Raw genomic sequence first — 15498 nt, 5'->3', positions numbered from 1 at the left:
GATCAATTGAAAAGAGGAAACACAACACGTCACCCTAAACAAACAGACATCTACTTTGTGCATTCGTTTTTGTGTTTCTATGACTTCGTAACTCCAAATGCTACTGGCAGTTCTTTTGCTTACTTTAAAAACATATTATGACCAACATTTTTGGGATTCACAGATGATTTTATTGTTTTTTTCACCCTTGCCTAGGCAAAGAGGAGAATAGAGGTGGTTAGAGGCAGCTAGATGAAAGGTCTGCATCTGCACAAAGTTGCATATCGCATAAAAGCAGCTTCTAGGCACTACATGGAGAGCTTACCAAATGTGGGGACCCGACCAAAACTTACAGAACACAGCAAAATTACACGAGGGACTGAAATTTGGGGAAATGGACCAGTGCCTGAAATCTGCCTTTCACAAAGGATCCAATCCATTTGAGACCTTGAAGTCCACAATCCCCAAGCATTTTTTAAAGAGAGAGAATTGCCCACAGGTTCAGTAGGTGCTCTTTATTCTCATAGGATAACAGCCTCAGTTCTGCAATCATTCAGCCTCATTCTAACAGTAATAAAGGTTGTAAAGATAAGGACCTTAATGCAACTCTGAGTCTCATCAGACCCTGGCACCTGAGGAGCAGCCTTTCTTTTATAAAAGCCTGGATGTCCAAAGTCTGCGTTAAATTGAACCCCATCAAGGAAGAATTTGTTAGAGAACATCAGTTACTGAACAACACATTATGCACCAGGTTAGCTCTCCCAGATAACTTTTGATGGCTTCCCTTGTTGACCTATCAACAGTGCCAAGCCTCTAGGCTTTTAAACTAACATTAACCCCAGATTCATGGCTCACAACATGCACAAGGTAATAACTCTCTGCAACATTTAACCTTGTTCCTTTGAGAGAGGCACTTTCTGATCACAGTGGACAGTGTTCTGCTGACTTACGTCACTGCGTACCCCCTGAGCCAGCTCGAATGTCATCCATGCAGCATCATGCATCGTCAAAGATCGTCACCCTCAGAGAATTATACTGTTCCTATGGGCCTTTTGCACCACCCCCAAGTCAGTCAAGTTAGACATCTCACCTTACTTTGCAGCCAAGATAAGACCTGCAGCGGCATGTTTAACATGGAGCTGCAGCACCATTTTCAATTTGGAAATCAGGAAATGCAGAACGGGGAAGATGTGATGCCAGGCATTCTCCTGCTCTGTACCTGAGATCTATCTGGCACACCAACCCAATCCAGATTCACAAAGTACCATCCCTCCTCCAATTCTTCAAGGAGATAGAAACCCAGCACTTGAAGCTAAACCTCTTTGCAGGGTAACCACCTGGATGATGGACAAACCGAAAAGGGTTTAACTCCAGCCCTTTTTCGCCTCTCCTCTCTGAACTTTGCCACACCGCTTACCGCCCTACCGTACAATCTCATCTTTGCAACATTTCTCTCTCCACTTTAAATGCTCTCTCTTGATGCAGTATTTGTGTCTCCCCTTCAGTTTGCCTGCATTACCTAATGTAAAAGTTCCTATAACTCCATTGCTATGTAGTTTGGTTTGTGCTACATAGGAGACACATAATACATATACATGAATATATATGTGACATGCGCAGGGAAAATGATGGCTGGGGCTGCCCATTCAAGCATTGTACTCACATTTGGAAAATTGGAAATAGGCCTATCATTTTTTTTAAATTCTAGTGAGTTAACCAGAGGCAGTTTGAGCAGAGGGGTTACCGTGGAGTAGATTTATCATTTTTTCATGCAGTGCAATACAGCAAGACAACTTGCTGCTCTGTGTGAAAGGGAGAGGGTAGGAATGTGTCATATCTATCAAAATATGTTGCATACCTGTCCCATACCTTCACTGGTGCACAATCTATAGCCTCGTGCCAATGCAGGCACCCTTGCACCAGGGAGCAAGGGTGCCTGTGTTACAGGCAGCATTATTATTTTTTTGCAGAAAGTGACATCTTCTTACTCAAAAACAATTCTTAGAGGCATTTCCCTCTTTCTAACTGTGTTGCAGAAAATATTTCTACTCGTTGCACCTCTGGTGGCAAGGTATACAATTCTGACACATTCCCAGGTCTACCACTGTTGGTATAACTGGTAATGCTTCAGAGTACGTGGGTGGATGTTTGGGAACACCCATGCTCCACCCATGTAATGCCCCCACCATACAGAGTAACGCAAGACAGCATCCTGTGGTGCCTTACGTTACTCCAGAGTCTCATTCTAGGTTTTTCATTGCCCTGCGTCCCCTTACTTGATGAAAGGGTGACGCAAAACCTTAATAAAGCTGGACTCATATCTTTATCAAATTCTATGATACACTGCTTTTTGATAAAGAGGCTTTAAGATTGTTCAAGACTGTCTATGTCACTAGAGCTAGGAACAAGTTATCTTAAAAAATACCTGATATTCCGAAATATTGTTGCTTTTGACTAGAAAAATATTTCTTTCCTGGATGATGACTTCGAATCTATCATGACTATTACTTGGCATTTGGTGATAGCACTTGATTCCAAGGACAGAGATTTGATAATGTAGATCCTTCGTTGCTATAGTTACTATGAATCTCTGAATAGACTTTAGCAATTTTGTATATTAAAATGCTGGCTATACATTCACATAGATCGTAAAATGAAACCTGTAAAATGTAAACTTTTTATCTCATACATCCCCTAAGATAAACCAAAATACATTTAACTGTGATTAGCAGTTGATTTTCAAAACGATGTCCATGTTTTTCGCTTTGATAATAAGGAATTTATGTATGCAACATTGTAACCCTAAAAATAGCACAACAAAGTGATCCAAATGAAACTAGAAATTATTGGAAATCGATGCACTTCATTCAGGCTGACTCAACCCCAAGTGCAGTGGAAAATTTAAAATTTTTATATATTTTTTTTAAATCTCTCTGATGGTCTGAACCAGTACTTTCTGATATACATCAACAAGAGAAAGTTGGTAGTCGAAGAAAATAGCACAATCTAAGGCACTTACCAATATAGTTGAAGGTTAATGGAAGATAAGTTATATAGAATTATAGATGGCTAGCAGTGAATTACGTGGATGTTTTTCACTGAGTGTTCTCCCTCCCTGTTACTTATTAGGCCCTACGTGGCCCCCTCCTTGAGCCTTATTAGGTCCTAGGGAACCCAATCTCAAGGGCTTCTGTTTTTTATTAAAGAAGAGAGAGGGCCGTATGCGCCCCCTCCCCAATTTTGGCCATGGGAAACCCAGGGCCCAGTGAGATTTTCAGGGGGGGCATGCAGCTCCCACTCCCTTGGCCTATTTCAGGTGCAGGGACCCCATTTCCTGGGGCCTGGCCTGATTTCTAGGGAGTGGGGAGCTCATGGCCCTCCTCCCCAGGCCGCCATCGGCCATGGGGACCCAATGTCCCAAGGCCCATCTTTGTAACCAGTGGATGCCCTGATGTCCACCCAGGGCACCCACCATACTATTGTTGGGGGCCGCAGGAGGAGCCCCTGGGCTCCTGCGGCCCCATCTGGGTCCATGCAGGCAGCAGGAACCTGCCTTGCTCCCAACCTCAGTGAGCATATTCTAATGTTGCTCCCTCCAAGCAGAAGCAATATTTTAATATTTTGATCTGTTTCAATGCCCGTTTCAGTGCAGGCAGGGTATCAGATGAAAAGTCCATTCTCAGAGGACGGCAGCATATTTAAAGCTCCCATTGGCTGGGAGACTTGGTGTTTTATCCCGCTGGTGGGAGATTTGAAAATGCTCCTGCTAAGCGAAATCAAACACAGGTTCCCTGCCCTCACCATTGTGGGCAGGACAACCCATATGTCCTGAGGTGGGGTCCCCAGGACATAGCTAGGACATAGCTACTAAGCTGGTCCCAGGGGTTGGGATCCCCAGGTCCATTAATGGGTCATGGAGAGGGCCCCATGGCTCCCTTCCCCTAAGGTAATTGGCCGGGAGTGGGCTCTCTGGGGCTTTTAATGACCGCTGGAGGGGTGGTCCCACAGCCACTTTCCACATTTTGTGATGTTTTGGTCCGGGAGGTGGGCTCCCTAAAGCCTTTACTAACTCGGGGAGAAGTATCCTGATATACAATTATTTTTAAACCATAATTTTTCAAAAGTGAATGGATTTTACATGAAATCACAGAAAGCATAATCTGAGGACCAAGATCTAGCTTCCTGTTGAATTTGGTGTAATTTCATTCAGCAGTTTTTGCTGTAGCCTTGTCTAAAGAATTCTATGGAAAATGAATGGGCATGTTGTGTTTTGGGACCCCCCCTTTTTTTTTTGCCCGCCGCTTGATGGATCACCCCAAGACTTTCCAGGAAGGAGCTGAGGTGGATGAACTTCTTTTTTGGAAAGTTTTGTGAAGATTGGTCAAATGGGACCACAGTTAGTAGCAAACCAAAAAATGCTTTTTCTATGGAAAAGCAGAAGCAGACCTAACTATAACTACCTAGTGGTGAAAAAATTGTATTTAGGTAGAATATTGGAAATAAAAATATTGTGGGACAAAATATTGTGTCAAGAATATCGAGGACAAAAATATTGTGAATGTAAGTAAGCAAAGTTTTATTATGTATAACTCCACATTTATGTTCCTTTGTCAATATATATATCTTCAAGGTCTGTAGATGTGGGGTTAGGAATAGTAAATCTATACTTACTTATTTGCACTTACCTTCTCAATATTTTGGTCCTCGATATTTATGACACAATAGTTTGTCCACACAATATTGTTGACTCTGATATTCTGTCAGTGATCCCAAAAAAGCTTAATTGTAATATGGCTGCATCATTATGTTGCGCTCTTCCACTTCTGTGTAAGAAAATGAGGGACCTGACTGTTGTAAGCCAATAAACCTTACATTTCAAAGCTGCACGTCCACCAGGCATCAGAGCACTGCCTACTCTGAAAAAATGAAAAGGAAACTTTTAACTTTTCTTTTTTAAATGCATCCTGTTTACCTTTAAGAAAAATGGGCTGCATTCCAAAAAGAAAAGACTGCTTTATGTAAAAAGTAGTCACAGACATGGTAGTCTACTGTCCCCAGCAGGCCACCACCCCTGTGATTGCGGCCATTCCCAGTGGGGTCACAAATTGCGACCTGCCTCATGAATATTGATGAAGTAGGTCATTTGTGATCCCATTGGGAATCGCAAACAGTGTTCTTAACGCTGTTGTACATTTTGTTTTTCAGCTCGCATTTTGCAATTCCCAAACAGATCGTTGTGAGTCGCAAAACAAAAAAGGTCGTACATCTGGCCCTAAGCCCCTGCCCACCAAAGTGTCATGCTGCGCAAAACGCGGGCAGTCCCAGGTGCACAAGAATTGTGTAATGACATGCACCCTACGAATTTGAGTCCTTGCCTCCCCCCCCTAAGTATAACTTTATACCTGGTAAGCTACCAGTACCCTTGTGCATATACTTCTACCCAAACAATTTACTGCTGCTTTTTGAGTTGAGGTATGTCTGAGCACTTCCGTAATATAGGAAAGCAGTATTTTTTAAACCTGATGGCTTTGGTTCAACTCTGGCCTACTACCTAGTTAAATCTCCCTCAGTGTGTATCTCCCCCAGCACAATTGATTTTGAGGCATATTTATACAATTTAAGATCAACTAATGGTGCAGGGGAAGAACGCCAGAATTCTTGGCACTGCAGAGAAATGTTTTAGCTGGTAGAGTTTAATCATTTTTGAAAATGTACAATAAACATTCACTGGCATTTAGTTCAGTGACAAACAGTAATCAATTAAGGAGGAAAATGAATAGCGACAGAACATCAATGATAAGCGACGCACAATAGAACAGAACTAAAATAAATCCTGAAACCAAGACACGAAAACTTAATGGAACGAATGAAAAAGAGAACAAGCACTGGAAATGCAATTGGTCTCGCATTTTCTTGAGTTAGAGCTACTGGCACTGTAAATTCATAACTGGACTTTTCTTGCCACATAAATTGGTCAACTCTGCCTCATAATTTTGTCTTTTCACACCATGTAATTCCAGTGGCCCAGCATTTAACTAAAGCACTTCCATTTACCTTCTTCCTCGATCTTAAAACATATACAAGTATCATAAAAAACTTTATCAGAAATAAACTTTTGGTATTAGAGTGTAATGCTCAAAACAAAAATATCATTTGGGACGGATTGGAGGGTGAAAGGAAAGAGGGTGTCGGGAGTAAAGATGGAGAGCACAAGTGGCCTAGTAACGGTGTCATGGGCCCTGGAGTAAGAAAGGAAAATGGTTGAATGGAATTTTGGTAGGAAAACAGAGCAGTAATTAGAGTTGAGTGAGGTCCGTAGGTCTCTGGGCCCCAGTGACACTGCACCTGTTGCACCATTGATAACTAGGCCTCAGAAGAGAAATGGGATGGGGCCGAAAAAGAGAAGCGAAAGGAATACAGCAGACAAAAGGAAGAAAGAGAAGGGGTCACAAACAAATAAAGAAAGAAGGGAAAGAAAGAACAAGAAAATGAAAGCACACCTAAGAGAAGAAATAGAGCAACAGTGTGAGAGAAAAGAAAAAAGGGAAGGAAGCTAGTGAATGAAAGATAAAGAGGAAAAAATAATGAAAGAATTGTGAAAAGGAAGAGAAAAATGAACATTAGAGAACAAAAGAGATGGTGAGAGAAACAAGCAGCGAAAGATTCAGGGAATGTGTGTATGAATGGGAAAACCACTTTGACACTTCGGGTCCCGACAAGTAACTTGTGGCTTCCACATACAGACAGGAAAAAGAGGGATTAATAGAAAAACTTGAATTGACAGATAAAAATAAGAAGAACACCAGAGAAAGGAAGGAAGAAAGATCTAAAAAAAAAGTGAAAGGATGCATACCGAATCAAAGGAAAAAGCAACTAAAAAAGAAAGAATGAAGGGGAGAAAAAAAATAGTTAAAGAATCAACGCCTGATGAAGAAAAGAGAGGAACGAAACAAAGAAAGAAACAGTTTTTGCGAGTTTGAAAGAGGAGGAGGGAAACTGAAAAAAGGGAGAGGAGTAGAAATAAACAGTTGAAAGAAAGAGCGAAACTGTTAACGTGTGGATTTTAAGAGCTGGAAAGAGAAAAGTGGGGGAGAAAGAAAACATTGAGAATAAACAGCGTAAAGGAAAGAACATAGTGAGATAGATGAAACAGACCCTCCAAATATAGATGGCAGCTAAGAATAGATTTAATTGCCTCCCCATGTGCTCAAACAGAAGTCAGAGTGTGTAACAGCAGGGGGCACTGCAGAACAGCATGAGGTGCGCTAGCAAAGTTATATATGAACCCTAATACAGCAATACTGAGGTGCTTCAGATCAGGATTGAGGGTAAAGAAAGAGCGGTGTCCCTGCCCAATGCAGGATTGACAGAAAGGCAGTGGGCGATGAATGAGAAACAGAGCGCCGTGTGATTTCTGGTGTTGGAATAATGAGGCGCTGCAGGTTAGGGTTGAGGTACACTGACAGAGTAGTATGTGAGCTGCAGTACTGGAATAGTAACGGGCAAACAAGGTCAGAAGTGAGGTATGTTAATGGAGATATGTGTGAAACCTAGTATTGGCATGCCAGTGTTGCCGAGTGTTAGCCTGGAGGTGCCCAGGCGTAGCTGCGAGTGGGGCCCAGCATGGGAGTGGCATTTCCTTTGAACAACAGAAGCGAGGAGTCCTGTAGGGCGTGTGTGTGAGCCTTATTACTGAGAAGAAATGTGCACTGAATGTTAGAATTGATGGGTTCTGGCAGAGCTGTGGTGGTTCCCATCAACAGTGGTGTTGGATGTTAGACTTGAGGTGCACCCGCTGAGCTGTGTTTTGCTCTTTTGGGTCCAGTATTGTCTTGGCAGTGGGACTGAATATTAGAATTGAGCTACTGTAATGGAACTGTATGTGAGTGGGGTCCCAGTATAGGAAAGGAAGTGACCTCGCCGGGGTAGAACTGAGGTGCACTGAGGGAGCTGCGCCCGACGTCCCATTACTGGAACAGCAGAGCGTACTGACTGTAAGAACCGAGGTGCTCTGGCAGACATTGTTTGTGGGGTTCTGGCACAGGCATGGCTGAGAGCTTGGAGTGTGTGAACTGAGGTGCACTGATGGAGCTGCGTCCGAGGTCCCAGTACTGGAGCAGCAGAGTGTACTGACTGCAAGAACTGAGGCATTCTGGCAGACAGCATGTGTGGGGATCCTGGCACTGGCACGGTGGAGGTCTTGGAGCTTGTGCACTGAGGTACATTGATGGAGCTGCACCCGAGGTCCCTGTACTGGAGCAGCAGAGTATACTAACTGCAAGAACTGAGGCACTCGAGCAGACAGCGTGTCTGGGGTTCCTGGCACTGGCACAGCTGAGAGCGTGGAGTGTGTGAACTGAGGTGCACTGATGGACCTGTGCCTGAGATCCCAGTACTGGAGCAGCAGAGAGTACTGAGTGGAAGAACTGAGGTGCTCTGCAAGACAGCGTGTGTGGGGTTCCTGACACTGGCATGGCTGAGGGCTTGGTGTGTGTGCACGGAGGTGAACTAATGGAGCTGTGAGTGGGATCACAGTATGGAGCAGGAGTGGGCATTTTCTTTAAGGATTGTGGAGCTCTGGTAGAGTTTGTAAAGAAAATCCAAGCCAAGGAAGGGCGGGAGCCAGGCAGCTGAGAAAGGGCGTAAATAGCCTACAAAGGCCAAATGTGACCAAGATAACAGCCTGATTGATAGCATTGTTTCCAGCTAAGCTCAGCGCAAGAATGCTCTGTGTTAGAAATGGGGTTTCTGGTTGACTAGGGTATGCACCTAAGCCAGGCAGAACCCACCTACTGTAGTCAGGGCAAGGGAGTTACACGTCCAAGATAACCCCTGCTCACCCCCTTGGTAACTTGGTACGAGCAGTCAGGCCTATCCCACAGGCAATGTGTAAAGCGTTTGCACAACACACGCAGCACGTGTGACGCACTAGCCCCACCACAAAGGAAACACAACACCAAGTGATATAAAAATAAACTGTATTGTACACAACATTATTAGACCAAACACAACATGTCAGTAATACCCTGCTACCCATGCAGTTGTCAGAATGTTACACAATACTGTTACACCGCAGAAACCAGCAGTAGTCACATATAACACACAGGTTAATCATTATTCTCCAACATAAGAAGTAGTCAGGAAAACATTACTATAGAAATGCACTTGTTATACCAGTATCATAAATGCCCATACTATGAACATTAGAAAACATATGTCAAGTCATGAAAACATATTAGCACACCATGGCCGTAAAAGGAACATTGGCAAATATATGGCACATCATAAAGAAAACAGGTTAGCATACAAGTCCCAACATGCCCCTACAAGGAACATCAGAAAAGAATATGTCCAGAAAGAGTACCTGTTTTTATTGATTAGGGCACTTCCAGTGCCATGAAGTAACTGGCAGCCCCCCTGCGCTCCTCTGCGCTAAACAGGGGCCGGTTTTATGTTAGGAGGCGGCACGCCCCCATTCATTTTTATATATAGGGGCCCCTCCTGGGGCCTGTGCTCAAATCGGGCACTCCTGGAGCCTATGGGGCCAAACAACAAGAAGTGGCCTAGCGGTGTGAGGGCCTCTGATGAGGCTTCGTCCCCGCCCGTGACCTCTGGGTTAAGGTGGGGGCCCCAGTGGATCCAAAAGCCCAAAAGAAACACTACGGAGTGATCACACTCCTAGCGCAGGGACCAAGACCCCCTGTGTCCTGCTTCCAGGGTGGCCCTGGGATCCAAAGGAGACCTCCGATGAGGTCTTCCTTTCTCCTGGGGCTGCCGATGTGCACTCGCCTGCACCCGATCTGGTACGCGGGTGTCTCTTCTCCCTCCCATGCTGCGGCGGGGATCAGGCCTAACTATGGGCCTTCTGGTGCCCCGGGGGCACTCCTCAGAGGAGCGCGCCCGCTCTGATCCCACTTTCTTTGCGCTGCGGGGGCACCAAAGAGAGCATTTCACTCTCGCTTCAAGGAAACAGCCTGCCGGGGCTGCAATGGTAAAATTGGCAGCAACCGCGCTTCCAGAGCGCGAAGCAAATAAAAGGAAAATCGCTTCCAAGACGCTTTAAGAGAATTGAACAGAGCGCTTTCCAGGCGCCATGTAATTAAAGTGAATCACTCCTCCTGCGCTTTAGCAGATGATGGCAGGGGTCAGGGGCCACAGCATCCAGCCCCTGGGGGACACAACTAAATGGAGTACAGGGCAGCAGGGCTCAGCAGCAGGCCAGCACAAGATGGATGCAGGCAGTTGGCAGTTCCTTCGAGGTGACCAGCAGGTCACAGGTCAGCACAGCAGCAGCAGTCCAAGAAGGATCCTGGTGAGCCCATCCAGCACTATTCTGTGTCCAGTTTCAAGCATGTTCTTGTTCCAAAGGGTTCCTGAACTGTGGGAAAAGTCCCCATAACTTATACTCAGTTATGCAGTGGGTTAACACAGAAGGGGAGAGGAGGTTCCAACCAGTTACAACTGGTTCTGGGAATGTCCTCTCTCTCCTCCAGCACAGGCTCCAAACATCAGTTGAGGGTAAACGACCCCTTTGTGTGAGGCTAGGGCACAGCCTTTACAGATGCAGGTGTGCCCCACCTCCCCTGCAAAACACCAGAGTCATAAGCACAGAGAAATGCTCACTTTCTAGAAGTGGCACTTCTGAAATGATAATAAAAAATCTACCTACACCAGTAAGCAGCATTTCTTACTACCATTACAACCATACCAAACATGCCTACGCTACCTCTCATAAATCAGAGAATACCCCTTAGACTTAAGGCAGGGCATTTCCAATGCAATCCTATGAGAAGGGAGCACTCACAGCATTGAGAAACCAAATAGGCTGTTTGTCACTATCAGTACAGGCCACGCAACCAGGCACATGTCCTGCCTTCTACATACATGGCACCCTGCCCATAGGGCTAGCTAAGGCCTACCTTAGGGGTGATTTACATGTAGTAAAAGGGGAGTTGTGGACCTGGCAAGTAAATTTAGATGCCAAGTCCCTGTAGCAGTAAACTGCGCACGCAGGCCCTGAGCTAGCAGACCTGAGACAGGTTTGAATGGCTACTTCGGCGGATAGCGCAAGCAGCACTGCAGCTCACTAGTAGCATTTCATTTACAGGCCCTGGGTATAGCGATACCACTGTACAGGGGACTTACAGGTAAATTAAATGTGGCTATTAGGTATAAGCCAATCATGCCAACTTTAGAAGGGAGAGCACCTGCACTTTAGCACTGATCAGCAGTGCCAAAGTGCTCAGAGTCCTAGAGCCAACAGAAAGAGGTCAGAAAAAATAGGAGCAAGGAGGCAAAAAGTCTGGGGATGAACCCGCAAAAAGGTCCAGGTCCAACACTCTGCAAATGTAAAGGGAAGCTTCCCTGGACAGGAGCAGGAAACAAAGTAAAAGACTGTCCCCTACAGACTAGATATACAGGACACAGCGTAATTATATAGTAGTTGGTCCCGACTCCCACACAGAAGAAGGAAGGACAAAGAGGCATGACTGACCACTAGCAAGCAAGGATTTTTAAATGACACTGAAACTAACAAATGAAATAGCTGGAAGCCCACAGAAGAAGTATACTTAAAAGTATACAAGAGTTGGTACCCTTACGCTCAACCTAAAAATTATCCTTTGACAATAGAGCCAGGTAAGGGTGGTCTATAAAAGATAAATAGCACCGCTATCCGTGCCTTTACTCTAGTATCTCTACCTATGTGTCTTTACTATAGTAGCTCTACCTTTACTATTGTATATCTACCACTACTTTGACCACGGTACCCCAGCTCTGGCTTACACCTTAATACCCCTGCCCCTAACCATACCCTTTTTCTAGCTACCCATACCTGTACCTCAGCATCTTTACTCCTGCCTAAGACCTACTGCCTCTATTCCTACATAAACACTACACCCTCCATATATACACTGTAGTTTCTCTGCCCCTGCCTATATCCTTGTTCCTCTATCCCCAGCTACACCCTATTTCCTCTACCACTGCCTATACCCCATACCTCTGTCTATAACCTGAGACCTGTATTCCAATGACCTGCACCTATACCCTTCTATCTCTATCCCTGTGTAAACCCTAGTATATCCTTCATTTACCCTAGATTCTCTACCCAGCCTATCCCAGTGTGCCCCTAACCTGCAGCTTCTGTACCCTAGTGACTGTCACTATACCTATTCTGTAGGACCTCCCTTCTGTCTGTATCCTATTACTTTTGTGCCTACCTACACCCATTTACTGCTACCTCCTCTTATACCCTAGCACCTCTACCCCTACCTTTTACGTAGTACCTCTATCGCTATGTTTACCCTAGACTCTCTGTTGGTAACACCTACACCCTAGGGGCTCTGCCACTACTTATACCTCGTACTTCAACTACTTCCTATGACCTAGTGTCCCCTCCCCTTCCATTAATTCCACACCTTTTTTTCAGTTTCATAAAGATTAATGGTTTGCCTCATTTCGGAAATTCTCCAAAATAGAGTTTCACTGGCCCGGGATAGTGAGGTTGGTGTTCTTCATTTTGGGTTTCCTCAGAAATAATGTACCACTTGTGAAATGTGTGAAGCAAACAGTACTTTAAAACAGTGTCAGCCCCTGGACTGCACCCCCCTGCCCCTGGTCTGCACCACTAAACCTGCCCCGGTCATCTTTGCTAGTATCATCCTGCGTTTTGTGACGATCCCTGTTGGTTTCCGGAACACAATCACTGCCTCACTCCTCTCTGTCATGGCCCCTCCCCAACATACATCCTGTGACCATTATCACCGAACCCTTGGTCACGCTCCCTCCTCCCCTCCATGCCCGTCTTCCCTTAACAGTTTTGCTAATGTTCCACAGGTGACATGACCTAGATGTCTTGATGCAAAGGTACTTATGAATGACACATCACAATGGTCACTGTCAAGCCAACTGCAACATGTTCACCCTGTGCCTATGGTTTTACTTGCAGTCTTCAAGGGGGAGGATGCACACTTGGATAATCTTAGTATCCAGTTCAGTAGATGTTAAAGGCTTTGCTACTTGATGTAAAAGTGATGTCAAGAGGCCAGTGTTAGAGTCTGTGATGAACTGAAACTTCCAGAATGCTCAAGTCACATGGTGAACTTATACTCCATTGAAGCAAAGTCAAATTGTGAAGCATAAAAAACACACATTATATTGCAATGCTTTGATTGACATGCTTTGTCTTTTCTTTCATCATTCAGACAGAGCCAGGAGCAGCATGGTCTCCACAGAAAGTGCCTCCTCCACCTACGAAGAGCTGGCGAGGGCCTATGAGCATGCCAAGATGGAAGAACAGCTGAGGCACGCCAAGTTCACCATCACGGAATGTTTCATATCAGACACGTCATCAGAGCAGCTAACAGCGGGGACTAATGAGTACACAGACAGTCTGACGTCTAGCACGCCCTCAGAATCCGGGATCTGCAGATTTACTGCTTCACCCCCAAAACCTCAGGATGGAGGAAAAGTGGCAGTTATGGCAGCTCCGAAGGCCCATCGCCCAGGTAGGAGTAAATAATACAGTCCCTAAGTTTCTCACCTTTCTCTATAATTTAGTTGATAGTCTGTATATGTATGTGGTATTTGTATAGTGTGAATCTAGCCAAAAGGCAGCAGAGCACTGCACAGGGTCAAAGGCACAAATACAGTTGCATGTAATTTGGGAGTAAGCGTGGACATGATGCACATTCCAACAGGACTTAAAGTATACAAGCTGTGAAGTAGGCGTCTCTCTGTTTTATACTGAGCTTGTTATTAGGCCCGGGTGACATTCAGATAACGCCAGTGAAATTCACAAATTTCAAGTTATGCTAAATTGTAGAAATTTTGCATAATTTCCGGCAGTGGGGGACTGATGCACACAAAAAAGGTATTACTGAAAGATATTTTGCATTCAAATCAGTCACACAAGATAAAACCACACGCCCCTCTAAAAGCAGAATGTGGCCCTATTTTCAAAGAATTGCGAGAAATTTGACACAAAATAAGTAAGTGATTTCCCACATTCATTAGTAATGTAAAGCAATACTAGAACCTCAAATTAGGAAGGGTTGTTTAGAGTTGGCAAAGTGAAATCGTCTCCGTGTGGATCATGTGCTAAATGCAGAGGGGATTTGATCAGCAAATTTGCTCTTGTCATTGGTCATTATGATGAAGAACATTCCATCAGTGGATCTGACCCTACCTGCAGAAAGCAGAGGATTTTCCATTACCATCCAATTTTAAATCAGGCCCAGGATATTACTGGATATATTGAGGGTACTGCATACAATGACCAATAATATAAGCTTATTGGTCTCCATGAATCCATATCATTGTCTTTCTTTTTATTGTAATTTGTTCGCCCAGAGGTAGGACATTCTCAGGACTGTGCCCCTAATGCTCAATTGCAGTACAGGGACCAGAATCAAGATCCATAAACTGAAAAAACACAGTCTCTGATTCCAGTGCGCATGCCTAATCTATGAATTACTGCTGTAGTGCTAAGGCGCAACGCCTTAAACAAACACTATAATTAAGTGATCGCTTATCAGCGATAGAAAGTCGGCCTTACTGAATTTCATGCAGCTCTTGGCATCTCATCTTCCAGGATGACATTTGAGACCCGTAGTCCTCTACACCTCCCATCAGAGGTGTTCTATTTTTTCTTTCTAGGCACAGGCCATTTGGTTTCAAGTTGTACCTGAACTGGTTACTGGCCTTCCTGAATTACAGTCTCTGCATTATTCATAGTGTTTACCTTGCAAAAACAAGAGCTTCAGTTACAAGAAAGTGTCTGTGTCAAAGAGAATCACAAATGTTTGAAATTAATATCCAGGGGAGCCTCTGCAAGGCAAGCAATAAAACATACACAAAGCTGTCTTATTAAAATAAACATAAAATATAAATATAAACTTTCAAAAACATTTTTATTGAATTTGGGAAACTCGCGCAAGTCCTGATAGAACGACGAGACACATCAGACCACAACTACCTCTACATTGCATTGGTAATTGATGAGGAAGAAGGTCATAAAACAAAGTATCCTTAGAAATCCGAGAACACAACCTTTTAGCAAAACATTAAAGTTTTTCCTTTGAAATCTGATACTCAACAAAAGAGCTAACAATTTGCATCTGCCCATTGGCCCATGTGAATTGAGCATTCTTGGTCCAGATCCCATTGGGCAGGTGTTCAGCCACTAAAACGATGCTTACAATTGATACTAATCATGCATCCTGGTTGGCATTCTTTGTAAATGCTGAGTAGTAAACAAGCGTCTTATCACCATACGCTCTTCACTTGTTTTGTGAAGTGCTTCATTCTGATACTGACTGGATGGAGTGTTCAAGCTTTTAGTTCAGTTGACAATTATATTTTTCAGGCTTCATTGACTTTGATCAAGTCCTTTCTGAAAGGAGAGACCAGTGCCAATCCGTAGATAAAATAATTTGTCCTGTTGCCTTGGGTGTGAATTCTGAATCTCATGGTTGCGCTTCTACAACAAAATTTCTGTACCCCAGATTCATTTCAGGCATT

At 44.3% G+C, this 15498-nt stretch overlaps 1 protein-coding gene across 1 annotated transcript in view; it reads left to right on the top strand.

Annotated features, from left to right (window-relative positions):
- DSCAM (DS cell adhesion molecule) overlaps positions 1 to 15498 on the top strand; it is a 1000736-nt gene that overhangs the window by 944757 nt on the left and 40481 nt on the right. Inside the window, exon 32 of the mRNA XM_069202587.1 lies at positions 13182 to 13484. Coding sequence (XP_069058688.1) covers positions 13182 to 13484 — 303 coding nt within the window. The remainder of the gene's footprint in view (positions 1 to 13181; positions 13485 to 15498) is intronic.

This window comes from Pleurodeles waltl, chromosome 8 (genome assembly GCF_031143425.1).
Source record: "Pleurodeles waltl isolate 20211129_DDA chromosome 8, aPleWal1.hap1.20221129, whole genome shotgun sequence".
Taxonomy (NCBI): domain Eukaryota; kingdom Metazoa; phylum Chordata; class Amphibia; order Caudata; family Salamandridae; genus Pleurodeles; species Pleurodeles waltl.
This window is presented reverse-complemented; position numbering and strand designations above follow the sequence as displayed.